At 41.1% G+C, this 18,737-nt stretch overlaps 1 protein-coding gene across 4 annotated transcripts in view; it reads right to left on the bottom strand.

The window, feature by feature from the left end:
* Window positions 1–354: 354 nt before the first annotated feature.
* The window catches only part of TTK (TTK protein kinase), an 83,041-nt gene continuing 64,658 nt past the window's right edge, over window positions 355–18,737 (bottom strand). For all 4 annotated transcript variants that reach the window (XM_075862060.1, XM_075862062.1, XM_075862063.1 and 1 more), the window contains exons 19-22: window positions 14,372–14,548; window positions 8,600–8,690; window positions 4,021–4,118; window positions 355–2,506 (exon numbers count right to left, since the gene is read on the bottom strand). In XM_075862060.1, the coding sequence (XP_075718175.1) occupies window positions 2,417–2,506; window positions 4,021–4,118; window positions 8,600–8,690; window positions 14,372–14,548 (456 nt within the window). In that variant the 3' untranslated portion in view covers window positions 355–2,416. The remainder of the gene's footprint in view (window positions 2,507–4,020; window positions 4,119–8,599; window positions 8,691–14,371; window positions 14,549–18,737) is intronic.

Genomic DNA, 18,737 nt, shown 5'->3' with positions numbered 1-18,737 from the left:
TTGTCTAGAAATGGAGAAAATTCAAGACTGCTGCAGTGTCGCTGAAGTCACGCCATGTGACCTACCTTTCAGCCAGATCCCCGGCCTCGCCAACAATATAGCAAAGACCTGATCACTAGTGGGTCTAACAAGGATTCCAGAGATTGTCCTCTGTGCTGTAGCTGGTCTACACTGCACCCACGCAAGATGTTCTGCCCCTGGAGGTGCCTTCCCCCCTGTAAGTAAAGAACTTAACATTTTAATACCAATTCCGGTGTAAAGAAAGGGTGGTAGCGGCTTGAAACCTGTCTTGGCCCTTGTTAAGTACAATTTCTTGATCTTTATAAAATTACCAAGAAAACAAAATCACAGAAATCAATTAACAATATTTGTTTTAATGGTTTCCGTGTTAAATGTTAAACTGATTTCCATGGCACAATTGTAGAAGGAAAGGTTATAACATTAGGAAATTAATATGTACATCTTGCAGTGGAAGACGGAAGTTGTGGTTCCAGAAGCGGACATACACAAGACTAAGGTAGGAAAAACAAATATACAAAAGTACATTTCCCAAGACACTTTTCTCAAGGGAAATGAATAGCTGAACTCATGATACATGTATTTACAAACAAAGTGCAAAATAAAACCTAGAACAGTAACAGTAGGATAGATTTACTGTGACCGATGAAGAAAGGCTGAAGAACCTGCTTGAAAGTAACTGAAATAAATATACTCCTATCACAAAAGAACACAATCAGGCTTAACACTACAGATGAAGGGGTTACCGGTTTTTGCTATTTATTCTTAGTAACTATTATGACTACCTATAGGTTTAGTATTGGCTATTATATTACACTCTGGTTAGATACCATTTGTAGCATGGAGACTAACCCCATTCTGTACCTTCTGTTCTACCACACAAATTCATTGTAACAGAAATGGTTTTATAACTTGTTTTAAATTCAGGAGCAATAAGGATTGTTGGATAAATCTGTGTAGGATCCCCAGAAAGATATACCTTAAAGTCTAGGACTACCAATGTTAATATTTCTCCACTGGATCTAAAACCACAAAATAAAGCAAACATTGAAATAGTTTTAATAAATATATCCTACCCTTTTTCACATACAGCTCCTATACAGACCCCATGTGTCTCCATGGTTACAGACTTCAAAACACACCAAGTGTGTAGTCTGATCCTACAGTCATGTGGTACACCCTTCCATCTGGCCCCACTTGAAGCCAACCTACAAAGAGTAACATTACTGCAGGAACACACTACATAACGGCACATAGGTCTGCCATGGACACAAACTGGTATGATGTTTTTAATCAAGACCGTTTCCAAGTTTGCTTAATCTTATATTTTAAATGCATTGGAGCAATAAAAAAAGATTTTTCTATATAAATAAATCACAGGCGCAAGCTTTGAAATCGGTAGGCATCCATGAGGTGGGATCCCCACTAATGAAAGAACTTGTAGGTTTTAGTAACTGCCATGGACTTCGACAAATTAAGGTCCAGTCATCTCGAATTAAAAACCAAAGCCGGGGCTCATTCTCTCGACACTGGCTTATTGCCGTAGGTTATTAAATTCCACAATGGGAAAGATTTTTTAAATGTTTTAACTTCCAGATTACAGCATGTTGAGCAGAAGCCAAGGGTTGACTGTACACAATGTTTTTTTTATGCACAACCCTCTACAAAAAGTATTTTCTACAGGGATTCACATTTTGTGCAAGATACTCTTGGTGCGGTTATAAAACAAATGATGCATTCGGACCATGAATACTTATTTCAGGGATGTTTTAGAAGCCATCAGCACATCCAGATATCTTTGAATATGATTCTTTAAGTTGTGTGACAAATCTGGTCCAAAAAAAAGCGGGACATTTATATTTAAAAAAAAAAGAAAAAGAAAAAAAAAAAAGCCCTAATAGATGTTTAAAGCGTATTTACATTTAGGCCTTTAAAGGATACATGCATGAGCCGATCATGGAACTGATGCAATTATGGTAATGGTATCATATCAATGCTATAACTGAGGGTATTCAGTGTGGGAATAACCAAATGTATGATCACAAACACTAGGGGCCAGTACCCTTTTTGCTGCATGTACCCCTCAATTAGACAGCCATCATAACAGAACTCCGTAGAGTGGGGTCAAGCGATCAAATAACTTTATAAGTTTGTTTATCTCGTGTGAAAATATGCATTTATAAAAAGTATATACTATCCATTAAAATTAGAAATTCTAATAGTGTTCTGGAAAGAACATAAAATATATAGACAATGCACATATATTTTTAGGCTTACAAGTTACCATGGTAACAGTAGATGACTTGGATAGTCATAGTCATGTACTGGTTACCACCAGAGCCCCTCCATAAAAATATTAACGTTTCAGATCTTTAGCCTTGTATTCTGATACTTCATATCACTTCATTGTCCATGTGTTTTGACTTGTCTGTTTGCCAATTGCAGTTAAATCCAGGCTTTTGCCGCTGTTACATTGATCATACAAGTTCTGGGGAAAAATAAAAATTCAATAAATAAATAACTGCTATCTAAGCACTCGAAAAAAAAAAAAAAAAAAAGTAGATAAAACAACAGCCAGCCCGTGTGGTCTTAACCCCTTAACGTTCACCCGGCCGGTTAAGCAATGCTTTAAACTTCATTGTTGGAGTCCTAACGATCGCGGCGATACCATATATGTGCATTTATTTAGCTGTACACTTTTACTAAATAAAACCACTTTTTAGGGAAAAACCATTTTTTTCATAAACATGTTTTACTTTTTTTTTGTTTACCCCAAATATTAATTCTAATTCTTCCATGCTTAACCCCTTGAAGATACAGCCAATTTTTTTTTTTTAATATTCGCTTTTCTCTTCCCACCTTCCAAGACCCATAACTTTATTTTCCCGTCTAATGAGGGCTTGTTTTTTGCAGGACGAGCTGTAGTTTGTCAGTGGTACAATTTAATGTACTGGAAAAGGGAAAAAATAAATCTGGGGGGGGGGGGGGTTGGAAGGGTGGAGTGGGAAAAACAACAGCACTTCTTCCATTGTTCTTTGCGGTTTGTTATTACAGCGTTCACCGTGCGGTAAAAACGACGTGTTAACCTATTCTGTGGGTCAATACAATTAAGGCGATACCAAATTTATATAGTTTTCTTTCATAAAGTACTATTTTCAATAAAAATGTGTCGCCATATTCTGAGAGCCATAACTTTTTGATTTGATCTGTCCATGGGTCAATGTGAAAGCTGTTTTTTTGTGGGGTGAGATGTTTAGATTAAAACAATTCTGGAGTATATACTCCTTTTTGATGACTTTCATATTTTGGGCGGTAGGGAGGTGACCGAAAAACTGCAATGCTTTCATTTACAAAACAATGTTTTCCTATGGCATACGTCTGGTTAAATAATGCTCAAGAGCTTAAAAAGGGTTTGGAAGCCCCTCCTAGAAGACCTCAGAATGTCATGCATGACTTTTCAGGGCAATCTTGGCACTTTCGATACGCAATGAATTTATTCGTACCAAATCTAATCTGATGACCTGCTCGATAGAATCGAACCCCAATTTCAGGAAATTCGCTTGTCTCTGACTAGGTTTAGGAGGGGGTTTACTCATTCATGCAGTGTACTGTAACTTTATTCTATATCTTGACCATCACTGGTGTTCTATAGTTTCACCAGGATAAGGTTTGGTAGGTTTCTTTTTTTTATATAAGCACACATGCAGGCTGTTAATCACTATCTATGAGCATATGGCCCTGAAAGCATTATAACTAAAGGAAAAAGTGAACACATCCAATGAATTACCAGTTATAAAGTTTTACAATGCAGTGTTGACACCAGCTCTAGGAATATGCTGTACTAATAAGATAGCAGTCAGGAATGCCCGGGGAAATCCTGGGTGACAGATGAGCAGGAGACCTTGAGATTTTACAGAGGGTCAATAAATCCTCATTACCAACATAATGTATATAGTACCGACTAGTAGAAGTTGATGATACTATTAAACTATGTGCACTCACCTTGGCAGCTCTACATATAGAATTTGGTGAATTCAGTCCAATGAGTTGGCCAAGAATACGCTTCATTTCCTCTGTATTACCTTTCTGGACTTGTTCTTCTGCAATTAAGAATATACTATTTATTTTATGGCGCCAATAACTTCTAGGGTGCTGGGCTTATGACATAAAGATGGGTCTTAATACATAACGTAAAAACAACAGGTACAATAATGATAATAAAAGACGAGCTTACTGAGTGACAGACTAGTACAGAAGGAGAGAGGACTCTCCCTCGTGGATTGTAAGCCCTTGCGGGTAAAGAGGAAAGACAGGAGGTGAGGGTAGAAGCGGACTTATATAGTTGTAAGCTTCTTTGAGGAGATGGGTTTGTAGGGTGCTTTTGAAAGTTTGAAGGGTGATAGTCTGTGCTGGGGTAGAGCATTCCAGAATATGGGGGATGCGCAGCAGAAATCTTGTGAGGTGTTGACAAGCGGGTCTTGTGAGGACCAGGGATTACTTGTGGGGAGGTATTGCAGAGATTAGGGCAGAGATGCATGGATGGGACAGGTTGAGTGCCTTGTAGGTCATTGTCCGTGTTCTGAAATGTATTTGATAGGTAATGGACATGCAGCGAAGTCTAAGGGCAGTCCGCAGCGGACATATTCTCCATTGTTTTACACACTTTTAGTTAGGTTCATGCTGACGTGGCGGAAAACTCCGCTGCGGACCATAGGCTGCGGTGCGGAATTTGGTGTCCGCAGCATACACTGGCTGTTGCGGACGTGTAGCAGACTCATTGTGGAATTTCTCCATTGACTTCAATGGAGATTAAAAATTCCGCAATGAAATCCGCAGATATTATGTGTGTTGCGTTGCGTATTGTTTTTTTCGAACAGGATATTTCTTCATTCTGGCTGGACCTATGTATTTCTAGGTCTATAGCCAGACTGAGGCCCCATGCATGCAAACGTAAAAACGCCCGTAATTACGGCACGGGCAGGCCCATAGAAGTCTATGGGGCTCCCGTAATTACGGGTGACTACGTGTGTGCACCCGTAATTACGGGAGCGTTGGTAGCCGACGTCAGGAGATAGTCACTGTCCAGGGTGCTGAAAGAGTTAAACGATCGGCAGTAACTGTTTCAGCACCCTGGACAGTGACTTCCGATCACAATATAGATCAACGTGTAAAAAAAAAAAAAATAGAAGTTCATACTTACCCAGAACTCCCTGCTTCTTCCTCCAGTCCGGCCTCCCGGGATGACGTTTCAGTCCAAGTGACGGCTGCAGCCAATCACATGGACTGCCGCGTCATCCAGGGAGGTCGGGCTGGATGTCGAAAGAGGGACGCGTCGCCAAGACAACGGCCGGGTAAGTATGAATTACTTTTACTAGGGAAAGGGCTGCCCCTTCTCTTTATCCTGCACTGATAGAGAGAAGGGAAGTACTTTCCCCTCAATACGCAACGGCTAGTCCGCATCAATTTATTGCCCATTTTAGGCAAAGCCGCAACAGAATCTGCAACGCATGTGCGGCATTGATGCGGACAGTGTCTGCAGAAAAACGCCACGTCTGGTCATACCCTAAAAGTGAAGAGGCGGTAGATGAATAAGGGGAGAGGGAGATTAACTGTGCAGCGGAGTTGTGAATGGATTGGAGGGTTGGAAGACTGCAAAAGGGAAAGCCACAGAGAAGGATGTTGCATTATTCTAGGCGGGATATGATGAGGGTATGTACAAGCATCAAGGTTGAAAAAAAGTGCAGCAGATTTGAGAAATGTTTGAGCTGGAGGCAGCAGAAGGTGTCTTCTGAACACAATTTAAAGAGGCTCTGTCACCAGATTTTGCAGCCCCTATCTGCTATTGCAGCAGATAGGCGCTGCAATGTAGATTACAGTAACGTTTTTATTTTTTTTAAACGAGCATTTTTGGCCAAGTTATGACCATTTTCGTATTTATGCAAATGAGGCTTGCAAAAGTCCAAGTGGGTGTGTTGAAAAGTAAAAGTACAACTGGGCGTGTATTATGTGTGCGTACATCGGGGCGTGTTTACTACTTTTACTAGCTGGCCGTTCTGATGAGAAGTATCATCCACTTCTCTTCACAACGCCCAGCTTCTGGCAGTGCAGACACAGCGTGTTCTCGAGAGATCACGCTGTGACGTCACTCACAGGTCCTGCATCGTGTCAGACGAGCGAGGACACCGGCACCAGAGGCTACAGATGATTCTGCAGCAGCATCGGCGTTTGCAGGTAAGTCGATGTAGCTACTTACCTGCAAATGCTGATGCTGCTGCAGAATCAACTGTAGCCTCTGGTGCCGACACGATGCAGGACCTGTGAGTGACGTCACAGCGTGATCTCTCGAGAACACGCTGTGTGTCTGCACTGCCAGAAGCTGGGCGTTCTGAAGAGAAGTGGATGATACTTCTCATCAGAGCGCCCAGCTAGTAAAAGTAGTAAACACGCCCCGATGTACGCACATAATACACGCCCAGTTGTACTTTTACTTTTCAACACGCCCAGTTGTACTTTTGCAAGCCTCATTTGCATAAATACGAAAATGGTCATAACTTGGCCAAAAATGCTCGTTTTTTAAAAATAAAAACGTTACTGTAATCTACATTGCAGCGCCGATCTGCTGCAATAGCAGATAGGGGTTGCAAAATCTGGTGACAGAGCCTCTTTAAGTTACAAATGTTTTCTTTAATATTTGTGTCTACAAGAGAGCAGTGCAGGAGCTCAAATGACCGGTATACAGTTGAAGAAGAGCGGTTGGGTCCCATTAACCCCTGAGTTTCCAAGAGCAAGCAGCAGAATCATGAACATAGCTGTCTATATGGAGTAAAACATGATCTAACTCCTAAAACAGTAAAGTCATTCACAGTTATTCAATAGTTTATGCAGAATTAAACTGAAATGTTGTTAACAGAATTGCGCTTTAAGTTCAACCAAACTTATTTAATAATCTGCAACTTGTTAACCATTAAAGATTGTTCTTTACAGATTAACCATAACACACCTAACAATTTAGTATTTTGTACCCTGGGCACTTTCATTCCAATGGCAGCTAAAAAGGCAGACAGAGGAGAAAAAGATATTCTGCTAGACAATATGTCTGTGGTACGCATTGACCCATGGCAGGGACTCCGAGAGTTTTGGCCTTTAGGACCGAAATAATTTTTCATTTTTGTCGTCCCACATTCTGATTGTCAGAAAGTTTTTTATTTCAATATGGCTACATCAGGCCTTTTTTTTGCGCGATAAGGCCCTATTCACATCAGCATAGCCCTTCCGTTGAGGGGTTCCGTCGGAGGTTTACATCGGCTAACCCCTTAACGGAAAGACAAACTGAAAGCTTAGTTAGGAAATGTAAACAAAAAACTATTTTGTTTTCGTTTTTATGCGGTTGACCAATTATCTTATTTAGTGTTACAAATTTATTGTACAGGTCATTACTATTATGAGGATACCAAATATATGTAAGTGATTTATGTGGGTTGTTAAAGGCGTTGTCCACTTCCGGACAGCTGATTACCTATCCACCAGCTGCTACGGCTGCCTCTGGGCACCATAAGTCCATGCCAGAAGCAGATGGCTCCGGTCATGGAATAGCGGCCGAGCTGCATCTCTGGTCCATATCCAAGTGAATAGGGGCAGCCGCTATGCAATCTACAGAGTCAACTGCTGCTGGCTCCGTACATTGCATACTGTGCAATAACTTCTGGTGCCTGTAGGCAGTCGGAGCAGCTGATCGGTGCGGGGTACGGACTCGCACCGATCATATACTGATGACTTATCCGGCCAGAGATTCTGCTCCTAGAGAGAATCCCTGACATCACTGTCCATATATGGACAGTGACAATAGGGGCTTTGTAATGTTAGAGTCTCCGGCTATAGTGTCCGCAACACTCTGACCGGGGCTTCCGTTTCCTATCTAAGGGGGAGGGGCAGTTCTATGTGGGTAATAGCACTTTATATGTGGGCACTATCTACAGTGGGCACTGTGGCACTATTTACAGAGGCATTGCAGCACTAGCTACATAGGCACTGGTGTTTTCAGGGGGTTGGGACCAAAAAAAAAAACAAACAAAAAAAAAAAATTGCTAAATTAAATTCAACCGTCTTTTTAACGGCCGTGAAAAACGAATGGCAAACAGATGACAAACAGCCATTAATAACGGTCACACGGCCGGGAAATGGATGAAAATTTGGGGACACACTGATGCAAAACTGACAGGATGCTTTCTTAACAGTTGGCTTTTTTCACTGTCGTGTAAATATAGTCTAGAAGATAGCCCCAGAGTCCTTCAAGGGACCTTTGGTGCTCTGCCCATTACCTAGGTTTCTCTGATCTCCACGGCTAGAACGGGAATGCAGCTGGGTTGTCAGCCGCTCCCGCTTCTGGTCCTGTAGCCAAAGTGTGCACGCAAAGTCAGCACCATAATAGTACTGGGATATGTGGGAACTTACTCCCGTCAGTACCATACTATTACGTGCTATGCACAAACAGGTTAAACCTCTGGAGACAATGGCGCTTCTTCATTTGATGCAGGTGGACTAATACAGGCCTGAAATCAAGATGCATAAATCTTGCACATACCTGTTTGTGTATGAGGCTGTATCTGAACATAAGGATGAGCTAGAAGCTCAGCGATGGATATGCGTTCCTTAGGATTTCGTACTAAACATTTCTAAGAAAAAAAAAAAAGCTAGTTAGTGTGACATTACAAGTCTACATTACATATTAAAATATTGAGAAGTTAAAATTATCAGTTGGATTGGCATGAAAAATGAAAAAAACTTGCTCAAAATGAATGTTCTGCTGATATATAGAATGTGTTTTTCCCATTTTTGAGCTCATAATATACTAGGGAATTGTTCTCCTTTGAAGCAGGAGATATTTGGGTAATAAGTGGGGCAGTAGAGAAATGCCATTTTTATGGTTGCCCTCCCAGCGACTTCACCAGAATTCAGAGAGCCAAGAGGCTGTGCGGACCGGTATAATAATAGCCCATCCTCAGTCTCTCTCCATTCAGAGAAAAGATTCTGCTAAAGGCATCAGGGTTTACAAATTTACTCACGGGTAATTTGCGGTTACCAGATTTGCTGCCATCTGTACAGGGAGCCAGTCAAGTGATACATGTGGATTAGGGAATTGCTAAATTATGTGGTTTCCCAATAGGTTCACAAAAGGTAAACCTATACTCTAAAAGTAAAACGTGTACAATATATGTGCAGCGTCCAAAGCGTAAACCTACATAAACTATTGAATATCTTAGTAAAAACTTTGCTTTACTTATTCTGTGCTAATTTTTAATTGAACAATGGGGCAGATTTACTCATTCAAAAGCGCTAGAATTCTGGCGCACGGCATTTATTCTCGAAAAAGGGGCATAACTTGGAGGAAAAGATGGGGTGGTTTGGTGGGAAGGTGGCTAAAAATGTGCCAGTGTGTACCAAAACTTTTGCTCAAAAACTGGCGTTAACCAGATGATGTTCTAAAGAAGAGAAAAACTTCTAATATGTCTAGCAAGGTGCAACTAATTTATCATACAGCATGCACCACGTGCCGCATCTTCTGACTGCCTGGTCTAAGTTTACGCCGTCTAAATATTAGAAAGCTTTACTAAATCTGACCCAAGGTTTTGTTTAGACAGACTGCTAATTTCTAGTGGATTCCTGTTACCAGAGAGCAGAGCATTGTGGGAGATCAGTTATTCTGCATAAAGTTTACAGAACTTGTATTTTCACTTTAGGTGTGAATGGTGTATAGAACAAAATAAAACTCAATCTGTCCAAGACACGTAAAGAAAAGTCTTTCCAGAGTTACTATATTTTATGTAGATTTTAACTGTTAAAAAGGGAGTTTCCTTTTAAACTTCACAAAAATGCTAACAAAATACAAAAAAAAAAAAAGTTTGTCAAGGTGAAGTTATAAGGATTTAGTGGACACGTATTTATTAAATATACACTAGATAGGGAAATATCTTGGCTTCTCTGCAAAAGTATCATTCGGGTGATATATGTAAAGCGGTATTCACATTTATGTTGGAGGCGGTCTCCAAATTCCATCAGATTTGGTGGGAAGAATAGAACTGCATGCACAATGGGGTCTGTCAGGCACCAATGGTAACCGTCTTATCACGGATCTAGGACTGCGTGGTGGTTTGTTATAAATGAAAACTATGATGCAGATGTAAGCAAAGCCTAACCTTTTTTCCCCAGATTGACCAGCTTATATGCCCAAAGTGTAAGCAATAGCATTATCAAATATATGTCACAAGCAGAAATAGCTGTTGCGGAGGTAATACAGAATATCGTTTTCTATCATTTCTTCTTGGTTAATGGGGATCCTGCAATATTTTGGGAAACCAAGTTTGATTTACCATCCGCACATTCTAAGCAGGGACCGTTTGCAACTTGTGCAGCACATGTCTAAAACCAGTTTGGGCGCTTGCGGGCTTATCTTAACCCCTTAAGGACACAGCCTGTTTTGGCCTTCAGGACACAGGCTATTTTTTCAAATCTGACATGTGTCACTTTATGTGGTAATAACTCCGGAATGCTTTTACCTATCCAAGCGATTCTGAGATTGTTTTCTCGTGACATATTGTACTCTATGTTAGTGAAAAAATTTGGTCGATAAATTCAATATTTATTTGTGAAAAACTTCAAATTTTAGCAAAAATGTGCAAAAATTAGCATTTTTCTAAATTTAAATGTATTTGCTTGTGAAACACATAGTAATACCACACAAAATAGTTACTAGTTACCATTTCCTATATGTCTACTTTATGTTTGCATCATTTTTTTTCACGTACTTTTATTTTTCTAGGACGTTACGAGGCTTAGAAATTTAGCAGCAATTTCTCATATTTTCAATAAAATTTCAAAAGGCTATTTTTTTAGGGACCAGTTCAGTTGTGAAGTGGCTTTGAGGGCCTTATATATTAGAAAGTCCCCATAAATCACCCCATTTTGAAAACTGTACCCCTCAAGGTATTCAAAACCACATTCAGAAAATATTTTAACCCTTTAGGCGTTTCACAGGAATTAAGGCAAAGTAGAGGTGAAATTTGCAAATTTAATTTTTTTTGCCGAAATTCATTTGTAATAAAAAAAAATCTGTAACACAGAAGGTTTTACCAGTGAAACGCAACTCAATATTTATTGCCCAGATTCTGCAGATTTTAGAAATATCCAACATGTGGCCCTAGTGTCCTAATGGACTGAAGCACAGGCCTCAGAAGCAAAGGAGCAGCTAGTGGATTTCGGGGCCTCCTTTTTTTAGGAATATATTTTAGGCACCATGTCAGGTTTGAGGAGGTATTGTGGTACCTAAACAGCCGAAACCCCCCCCAAAGTGACCCCATTTTGGAAACTACACCCCTCAAGGCATTTTTCTAGGGGTATAGTTAGCATTTTGACCCCACAGTTTTTTTGCAGAATTTTGTGGAATTAGTCTGTGAAGATGAAAATCACCTATTTTACTGTGGAAACATAGAATTTTTTCATTTTTACAAGGAATAAAGGAGAAAAAGCCGCCCAACATTTGTAAAGCAATTTCTCCCGATTACGGCAATACCCCATATGTGGTCTTAAACTGATGATTGGACCCACAGCAGGGCTCAGAAGGGAGGGAGCGCCTTTTGGATTTTGGAAGCAGATTTTGCTGGATTGGTTTTCAGTGCCATGTCGGGTTTGCAACGCCCCGGAGGGACCAAAACAGTGGAAACCCCCCAAAAGTCACCCTATTTTGGAATCTACACCCCTCAAGGAATTTTTCTAGGGGTATAGTGAGCATTTTGGCCCCTCAGGATGTTTTTTAGAGCTAGGGTGACCAAAAAACAGCGATTTTGGCGCTTTAAATTCTTTATTTATTACAGCGTTCACCGTGCTCAATAAATTACGTTTTAATTTATTCTGCCGGTCGGTACGATTACGCCGATACCATATGTGTATAGTTTTTTTTAAGTTTTGCAGCGTTTGCACAATAAAATGAAGTTTCTATAAAATAATTTATTTTCTGGGACACGCTATTCTGAGCCGTAACTTTTTTATTTTTTCGTCAAAAAAGCTGTGGGAGGTCTTGTTTTTTGCGGGACGGGTTGTAGTTTTTATTGGTACCATTTTGGGGTAAATGCAACTTTTTGATCACTTTTTATTCTATATCTTGGGAGGGGTGGTGACAAAAAAATAGCGATGCTGACAGTTTTCAGTTCATTTTGTTTGTGGCGTTCACCGTGCGGAAAAATTAACATTATAGTTTCATAGATTGGGTCGTTACGAACGCGGCGATACCAAATATGTGTACTTTTTTTTAACGTTTTCATTTTTTCCCTATAACAAATGATTTATTATAGGAAAACAAAACCTTTTATTTTTACACTTTTATAAAACATTTTTATTAACTTTTTTTTACTTTTTACACTTTATATTTTTGTTTATTAAAGGAACAGTGTCATGGCAAATAATTTTTTTTATATGTTAAAGATGTTAGTGCTTTAATAAAAACGTTTTTATTCATTTGTGTGTTTGTGTTTTACTTTTTCTTATTTTTACACTTTTTCTTCCCTATGGGGGCTGCCATTTTTTGTTCCATTTCTGTGTGTGTCGATTAACGACACACACAGACATGGAGTACGGCAGCCACAGTCCCATAGGGACTGTGAACGGCTCCCGTCCCATTCACGTCCGTGTACGGCGTCTGTGTGGGAACTGCGCATGCGCCGCTCCCACACAGTCCTATTCGAAATTGGCGCCGTCCGGCGCCATTTTCCTGTGGACCGGAAGTCGCGGCCGGACTGTAATATTACTACTTCCGGTCGCGGCTTCCGGACTTGTGCACATGGAACAGCGGCAGCAAACGGAGCGGACGGGCCAGAGGGAGCCGCGGCGGCAGGAGCAGGTAAGAGATTTCAATGTATGTTAGTGTTTGTGTGTGTTTACTACTATATGTAAACCTACTACACTGTGGGTTACCTCAAAAAATGGCGACACGCAGTGTAGCAGGTTAAACCTTTCAAACCCCTCGTTTATCCCGGCACTAGCCAGGATAAAGGAGGGGGGGATGCTGAGAGCTCACTAGAGCGAGGGCTTTTAACCCAATGTTGCAATGCTGCAATTTTGGGAACAGCCCCATCTAGTGGCCAAAAATGGGTAGTATTATAAATTAGAAATAATTTATAATATTACATGGCTCGTGCCAAAAAAAAAAAAAAAAATTTGAACAATGTTTAATCACCCACACACTAAATGTTTAATTTTTTTAAAAAAAACATGTTTTTAGGGCAACACCATGCCTTTAACTTTTTTTTTTACTTTTTACACTTTCTTTTTTTGACCTGCAGCTCTGATCGCTGCTAGAATACATTACACTACCTAGGTAGTGTAATGTATTCCAACTGTCAGTGTGACGTCACAGTCACTTTGACAGTTGGTCTACGAGGATCAGCAGAGGCTGATCCTCATAGGCTGACATACATGGCAGACCTGGGGGCCGTTGTCTGGCCCCCAGGTGCCATCACAAGCATCAGAAGCCCCCACGATTGCATGGGGGCTGCTGATGCGCTACAAACCCGCTACATGCGGAGATTGCAATCGAGCCCCGCATGTAACGGGTTAATTGCCGAAATCAGCGGCGATGAGCCGCTGATCGGCAACACTGGAGAGTGTCCGCTGTCGGGGACAGCTGATCTCCAAGTTCCCGATGCACACTGTCGCCGACAGTGTGCATCGGGAACGACACAGTGACTTCCTGTCACTCTGACAGGAAGCCTATCAGGACCAGCCGAAGGTTGGTCCTGATGGGCTTCTGTCCATGGCAGACCCGGAAGCCATTGTTTGGCTTCCGTTTGCCATACTAACTATCGGCAGACCCCGCGATTTCGGACGGGGGTCTGCCGATATGTTAGAAACCCCTAAAATTCGGCGATTGCACCCGATCGCCGAATTTAAGGGGTTAATGCGCCGAAATCAGCGGCAAAGGACCGCTGGCCGGCAAGAGGGGAGTGTCAGCTGTCGGCGACAGCTGACCTCCTGGTTCCCGGTGCACACTGTCGCCGACAGTGTGCACCGGGATTAACTCAGTAACTGTACGTCCTCGTGCGGGAAGTAACTTCCCGCAACGACGTACAGTTACGTCCTGGTGCGGATAGGGGTTAAAGGCTGATTTCACACGGCAGCATTTTGGATGAGTATTTGGAAACCAAAACCAGAATGGAAAATAAAAAACAGTAAACAGTATAATGGAAAGATTTGCACTTCTGTGTTTTGGACCCACTCCTGGTTTTGGCTTCCAAATACTGAAGCAAAATACTGCCCTGTGTAAATGAGGCCTAATTGACCAATAATAATAATAGACAAATCTTACTCTGAGCACATCCTGAAGATCTCGCTCCGCTATATCCGGGATCTCTATTACATAGCTGGTGTCCAAGATAGCATGCAGCTTAGTGATCTGATTGGTTATATGCTGGAATGGAGTCTTCCCATAGGTCATGCAGTAAAGTATACATCCCAGAGACCATACATCTCCCTTTGGACTTATCTATAGGGGAAAAAAACAAAAACAAAACAGCAAGTATTCAGTCACGTCATGGAAAAGAGGATATTCATTAGTGCTGTTTTTACATGTGCTAGTAGAGTGCCATCTATGGTCCAGCAACCAGAAGTACAGATCCACTGAACGTTAACCAAGCCATACCTAAATCATGTCCCATAGACTTCTAAGATGTTTATAGTAAATGCAGGGGGTGGGAACGTCTTTATATAATATATACTCCAGCAAAAAAGATTGTTCAGGACCAATTGCAACTTGACCGGAAGAGTCACATTGAACTGCAGCCCAATTTTGTTAAAGAGGCTCTGTCACCAGATTTTGCAACCCCTATCTCCTATTGCAGCAGATCGGCGCTGCAATGTAGGTAAGAGTAACGTTTTTTTTTTGTTTTTTTTTTTTTAAACGAGCATTTTTGGCCAAGTTATGACCATTTTTATATTTATGTAAATGGGGCTTTCTAAAGTACAAGTGGGCGTGTTTACAGTAAAAGTACAACTGGGCGTGTATTATGTGCGTACATCTGGGCGTGTTTACTTCTTTTACTAGCTGGGCGTTGTGTATGGGAGTATCATCCACTTCTCTTCACAACGCCCAGCTTCTGGCAGTGCACAGACACACAGCGTGTTCGAGAAACTTCCTGCCCCAGGTCCTGCATCGTGTCGGACGAGCGAGGACACATCGGCACCAGAGGCTACAGTTGATTCTGCAGCAGCATCGGCGTTTGCAGGTAAGTAGCTACATCGATTTACCTGCAAACGCCGATGCTGCTGCATTATCAACTGTAGCCTCTGGTGCCGACACGATGCAGGACCTGGGGCAGGAAGTGAGTGACGTTACAGCGTGATCTCTCGAGAACACGCTGTGTCTGCACTGCCAGAAGCTGGGCGTTGTGAAGAGAAGTGGATGATACTTCTATACACAACGCCCAGCTAGTAAAACAAGTAAAAACGCCCCGATGTACGCACATAATACACGCCCAGTTGTACTTTAGAAAGCCTCATTTACATAAATATAAAAATGGTCATAACTTGGCCAAAAATGCTCGTTTAAAAAAAAAAAGAAAACAACGTTACTCTTATCTCCATTGCAGCGCCGATCTGCTGCAATAGGAGATAGGGGTTGCAAAATCTGGTGACAGAGCCTCTTTAAGTGCGGACGTTGTGTCCTGACGGATGATTTACATGGTCGTATAGACTGGGCTTTATTAGAAAACCATCCGTACGTTCAAAAAATTGCAATTCAAATGGCAAATAAGGGTGTGTTGTAATTTTCAGCGCTTAGTTCAAGTCAAATTCCCATATAGTCTAATTTGTCTATTTTGTGAGATTAGCCATACATACACAAATAATCAGGACACAACAGAATAGTCATGAATATACCAGTCAATTGATTGCACAGCAAATTCTTCATACAGGTGACACTTTAACCCCTTCCCGCTTTAGCCACTTTTGGCCTTCCTGACAGAGCCTCATTTTTCAAATCTGACATGTTTCACTTTATGTGGTAATAACCCCGGAATGCTTTCACCTATCCAAGCGATTCTGAGACTGTTTTCTCGTGACACATTGGACTTTAGGTTACTGAAAAAATTTGCTCAGAATATTTAGTATTTGAGAAAAACACTAAAATTGTGAAAAATTGCAAAAATTTAAAATTTTTCTAAATTTAAATGTATCTGCTTGTAAGACAGGCAGTTATACTACACAAAAAAATGTTTTAATTAACATCCCCCATATGTCTACTTTAGATTGGCATAGTTTTTTGAACATCCTTTTAATTTCTAGGATGTTACAAGGCTCAGAACTTTAGCAGCAATTTCTCACATTTTCAAAAGGCTATTTTTACAGGGGCCATTTCAGTTAAGTGGCTTTGAGAGCCTTATATATTGGAAACCCCCAATAAGTCACCCCCATTTTAAAAACGTCACCCCTCAAAGTATTCAAAACAGCATTTAGAACGTTTAAAGGGAACCTGTCACCAGCATTTTAGCTATAAAGCCAGCAATACCTGGTGAAAGTGGGTGAAAAATCATTGTCATCTAAGCTATAAATATGTTCTAAGTAAGCTCTGTAGCTTTAGTATTCCGTTTTTCAGTGGTCCCACACCGTATGCAAATGAGCAGAAAAGAGTCAAATCTTCATCTGAAAAGAGTCAGGTTTTCATTCCTCCAGCGTCTCAGAGTGGACTCCACCTCCTTTTTGATTGACAGCTCCTTAGCCAGTCAGGGCCGGACAGGTGGCGGCGGTGGGCGGGGTTAAGAAGCTGAGTCCCAGAGGAAAAACTAATTACCATAAAAGGCGGGAAAAGTTTAAACAACTACATTTACTGACAGAGGAGGACTTCAGGAAAGAAGAGAACAGGAACGAACTCTGGACAGCTGCGTCCATTGAGGGGTCAGGCGATTTTGACAGGTAAGATGTTGATTACAGGATCCCTTTAAGCATTTCACAGGAATTAAAGCAAAGTAGAGGTGAAATTTACAAATTTCATTTTTTATGCAGAACTTCATTTTTAATCCATTTTTTTGGTAACACAAAGTTTTACCAGAGAAACGCAACTCAATATTTATTGCCCAGGTTCTGCAGTTTTAGGAAATATCCCACATGTGGTAATAGACTGAAGCACCGGCCTCAGAAGCAAAGGAGCACCTAGAGGATTTTGGGCCTCCTTTTTATTAGATTCTATTTTAGGCACCATGTCAGGTTTGAAGGGCTCTTGTGATGCCGAAACAGTGGAAATCCCCCAAAAGGGACCCCATTTGGGAAACTACACACCTCAAGGAAATTATCTAGGGGTATAGTGAGCATTTTGACCCCACAGGTTTATTGCAGAAATTGGAATTAGGCCGCAAAAATTAAAATCTAGATTCTTTCAAAGTAAATGTAGGTTTAGCTAATTTTTTAGAATTTCCACAATGACTGAAGGAGAAAAAGCACCGCAACATTTGTAAAGCAATTTCTCCAGAGTAAAACAATACCCCACATGTGGTCATAAACTGCTGTTTGGACACATGGCAGGGCTTAGAAGGGAAAGCGTGCCATTTGGCTATTGGTGCTTAAATTTGGCAGGAATTGTTTGCAGAGGCCATGTTGCATTTGCAAAGCCCCTGAGCGGACATAACAGTGGAAACCCTCCACAAGTGACTCCCTTTAGGAAACTACACCCCTTGAGGAATTCATCTAGAGGTGTAGTGAGAATTTTGACCACACAGGTGTTTCATAGAATTTATTAGAATTGAGCAGTGAAAATAAAAACAATCCCTTTTCAATAAGACGTAGATTTAACTAAAAAGGTTTCATTTTCTCAACAAATAAAGGAAAAAAAAAAAGAACGGCTGTTTGGGCACACGGTAGGGCTCAGCAGGTAAGGAGCGCCATTTGGCTTTTGGAGTGCAGATTTTGCTAGATTGGTTTCAGGTCACTATATCGCATTTGCCCCCAGAAGTGCCCACATTTTGGAAACTACGCCCCTCAAGGTATTCACATAGGGGAGTAGTGAGCAAGTTAATCCCACAGGTGTTTTGCAGAAATTAGTGTGCACTCGATGATGCAGAGTGAAAATGGGATTTTTTTTCCATAGATATGCCAATGTGGTGCCCAGCTTTTGCCACCATAACAAGACAGCTCTCTAATTATTATGCTGTGTTTCCTGGTTTTAGAATCACCCTACATGGGGCACTAATCTTTTGCCTGGACATTCGACAGGGCTCAGGAGTCAAAGAGTACCATGTGAAATAGAGGCCTAATTTGGTTATTTACAGAGTATTGGTTCACAATTTCAGGACTCTAATAAATGAGTGAAATAATAAAAAAAACTCCTAAGAAATTACCCCAATTTGGAAACTACACCCCTCAAGACATTTATTAAGGGGTTTAGTGAGATTTTCACCCCACAGGTCTTTTCCATAAATGATTACACTGCGGATGGTGAAAAGTAAAAAATTTAATTTTCCCCCAGATATGCAATTTCAGTAGCAAATATGTCGTGCCCAGCTTATGCCACTGGAGACACACCCCAAAAATTGTTAAAAGGGTTCTCCTGGGTATGGTAATGCCATATATGTGGAAGTAAACTGCTGTTTGGGCACGCTGTAGGGCTCAGAAGGCAGGGAGCACAATTTGGCTTTTGAAGCGTAGATTTTGCTTGGTAGTAGTTTTGTTTGGCGTTTTACTGGTAT

This window comes from Rhinoderma darwinii, chromosome 4 (genome assembly GCF_050947455.1).
Source record: "Rhinoderma darwinii isolate aRhiDar2 chromosome 4, aRhiDar2.hap1, whole genome shotgun sequence".
Lineage (NCBI taxonomy): Eukaryota > Metazoa > Chordata > Amphibia > Anura > Rhinodermatidae > Rhinoderma > Rhinoderma darwinii.
This window is presented reverse-complemented; position numbering and strand designations above follow the sequence as displayed.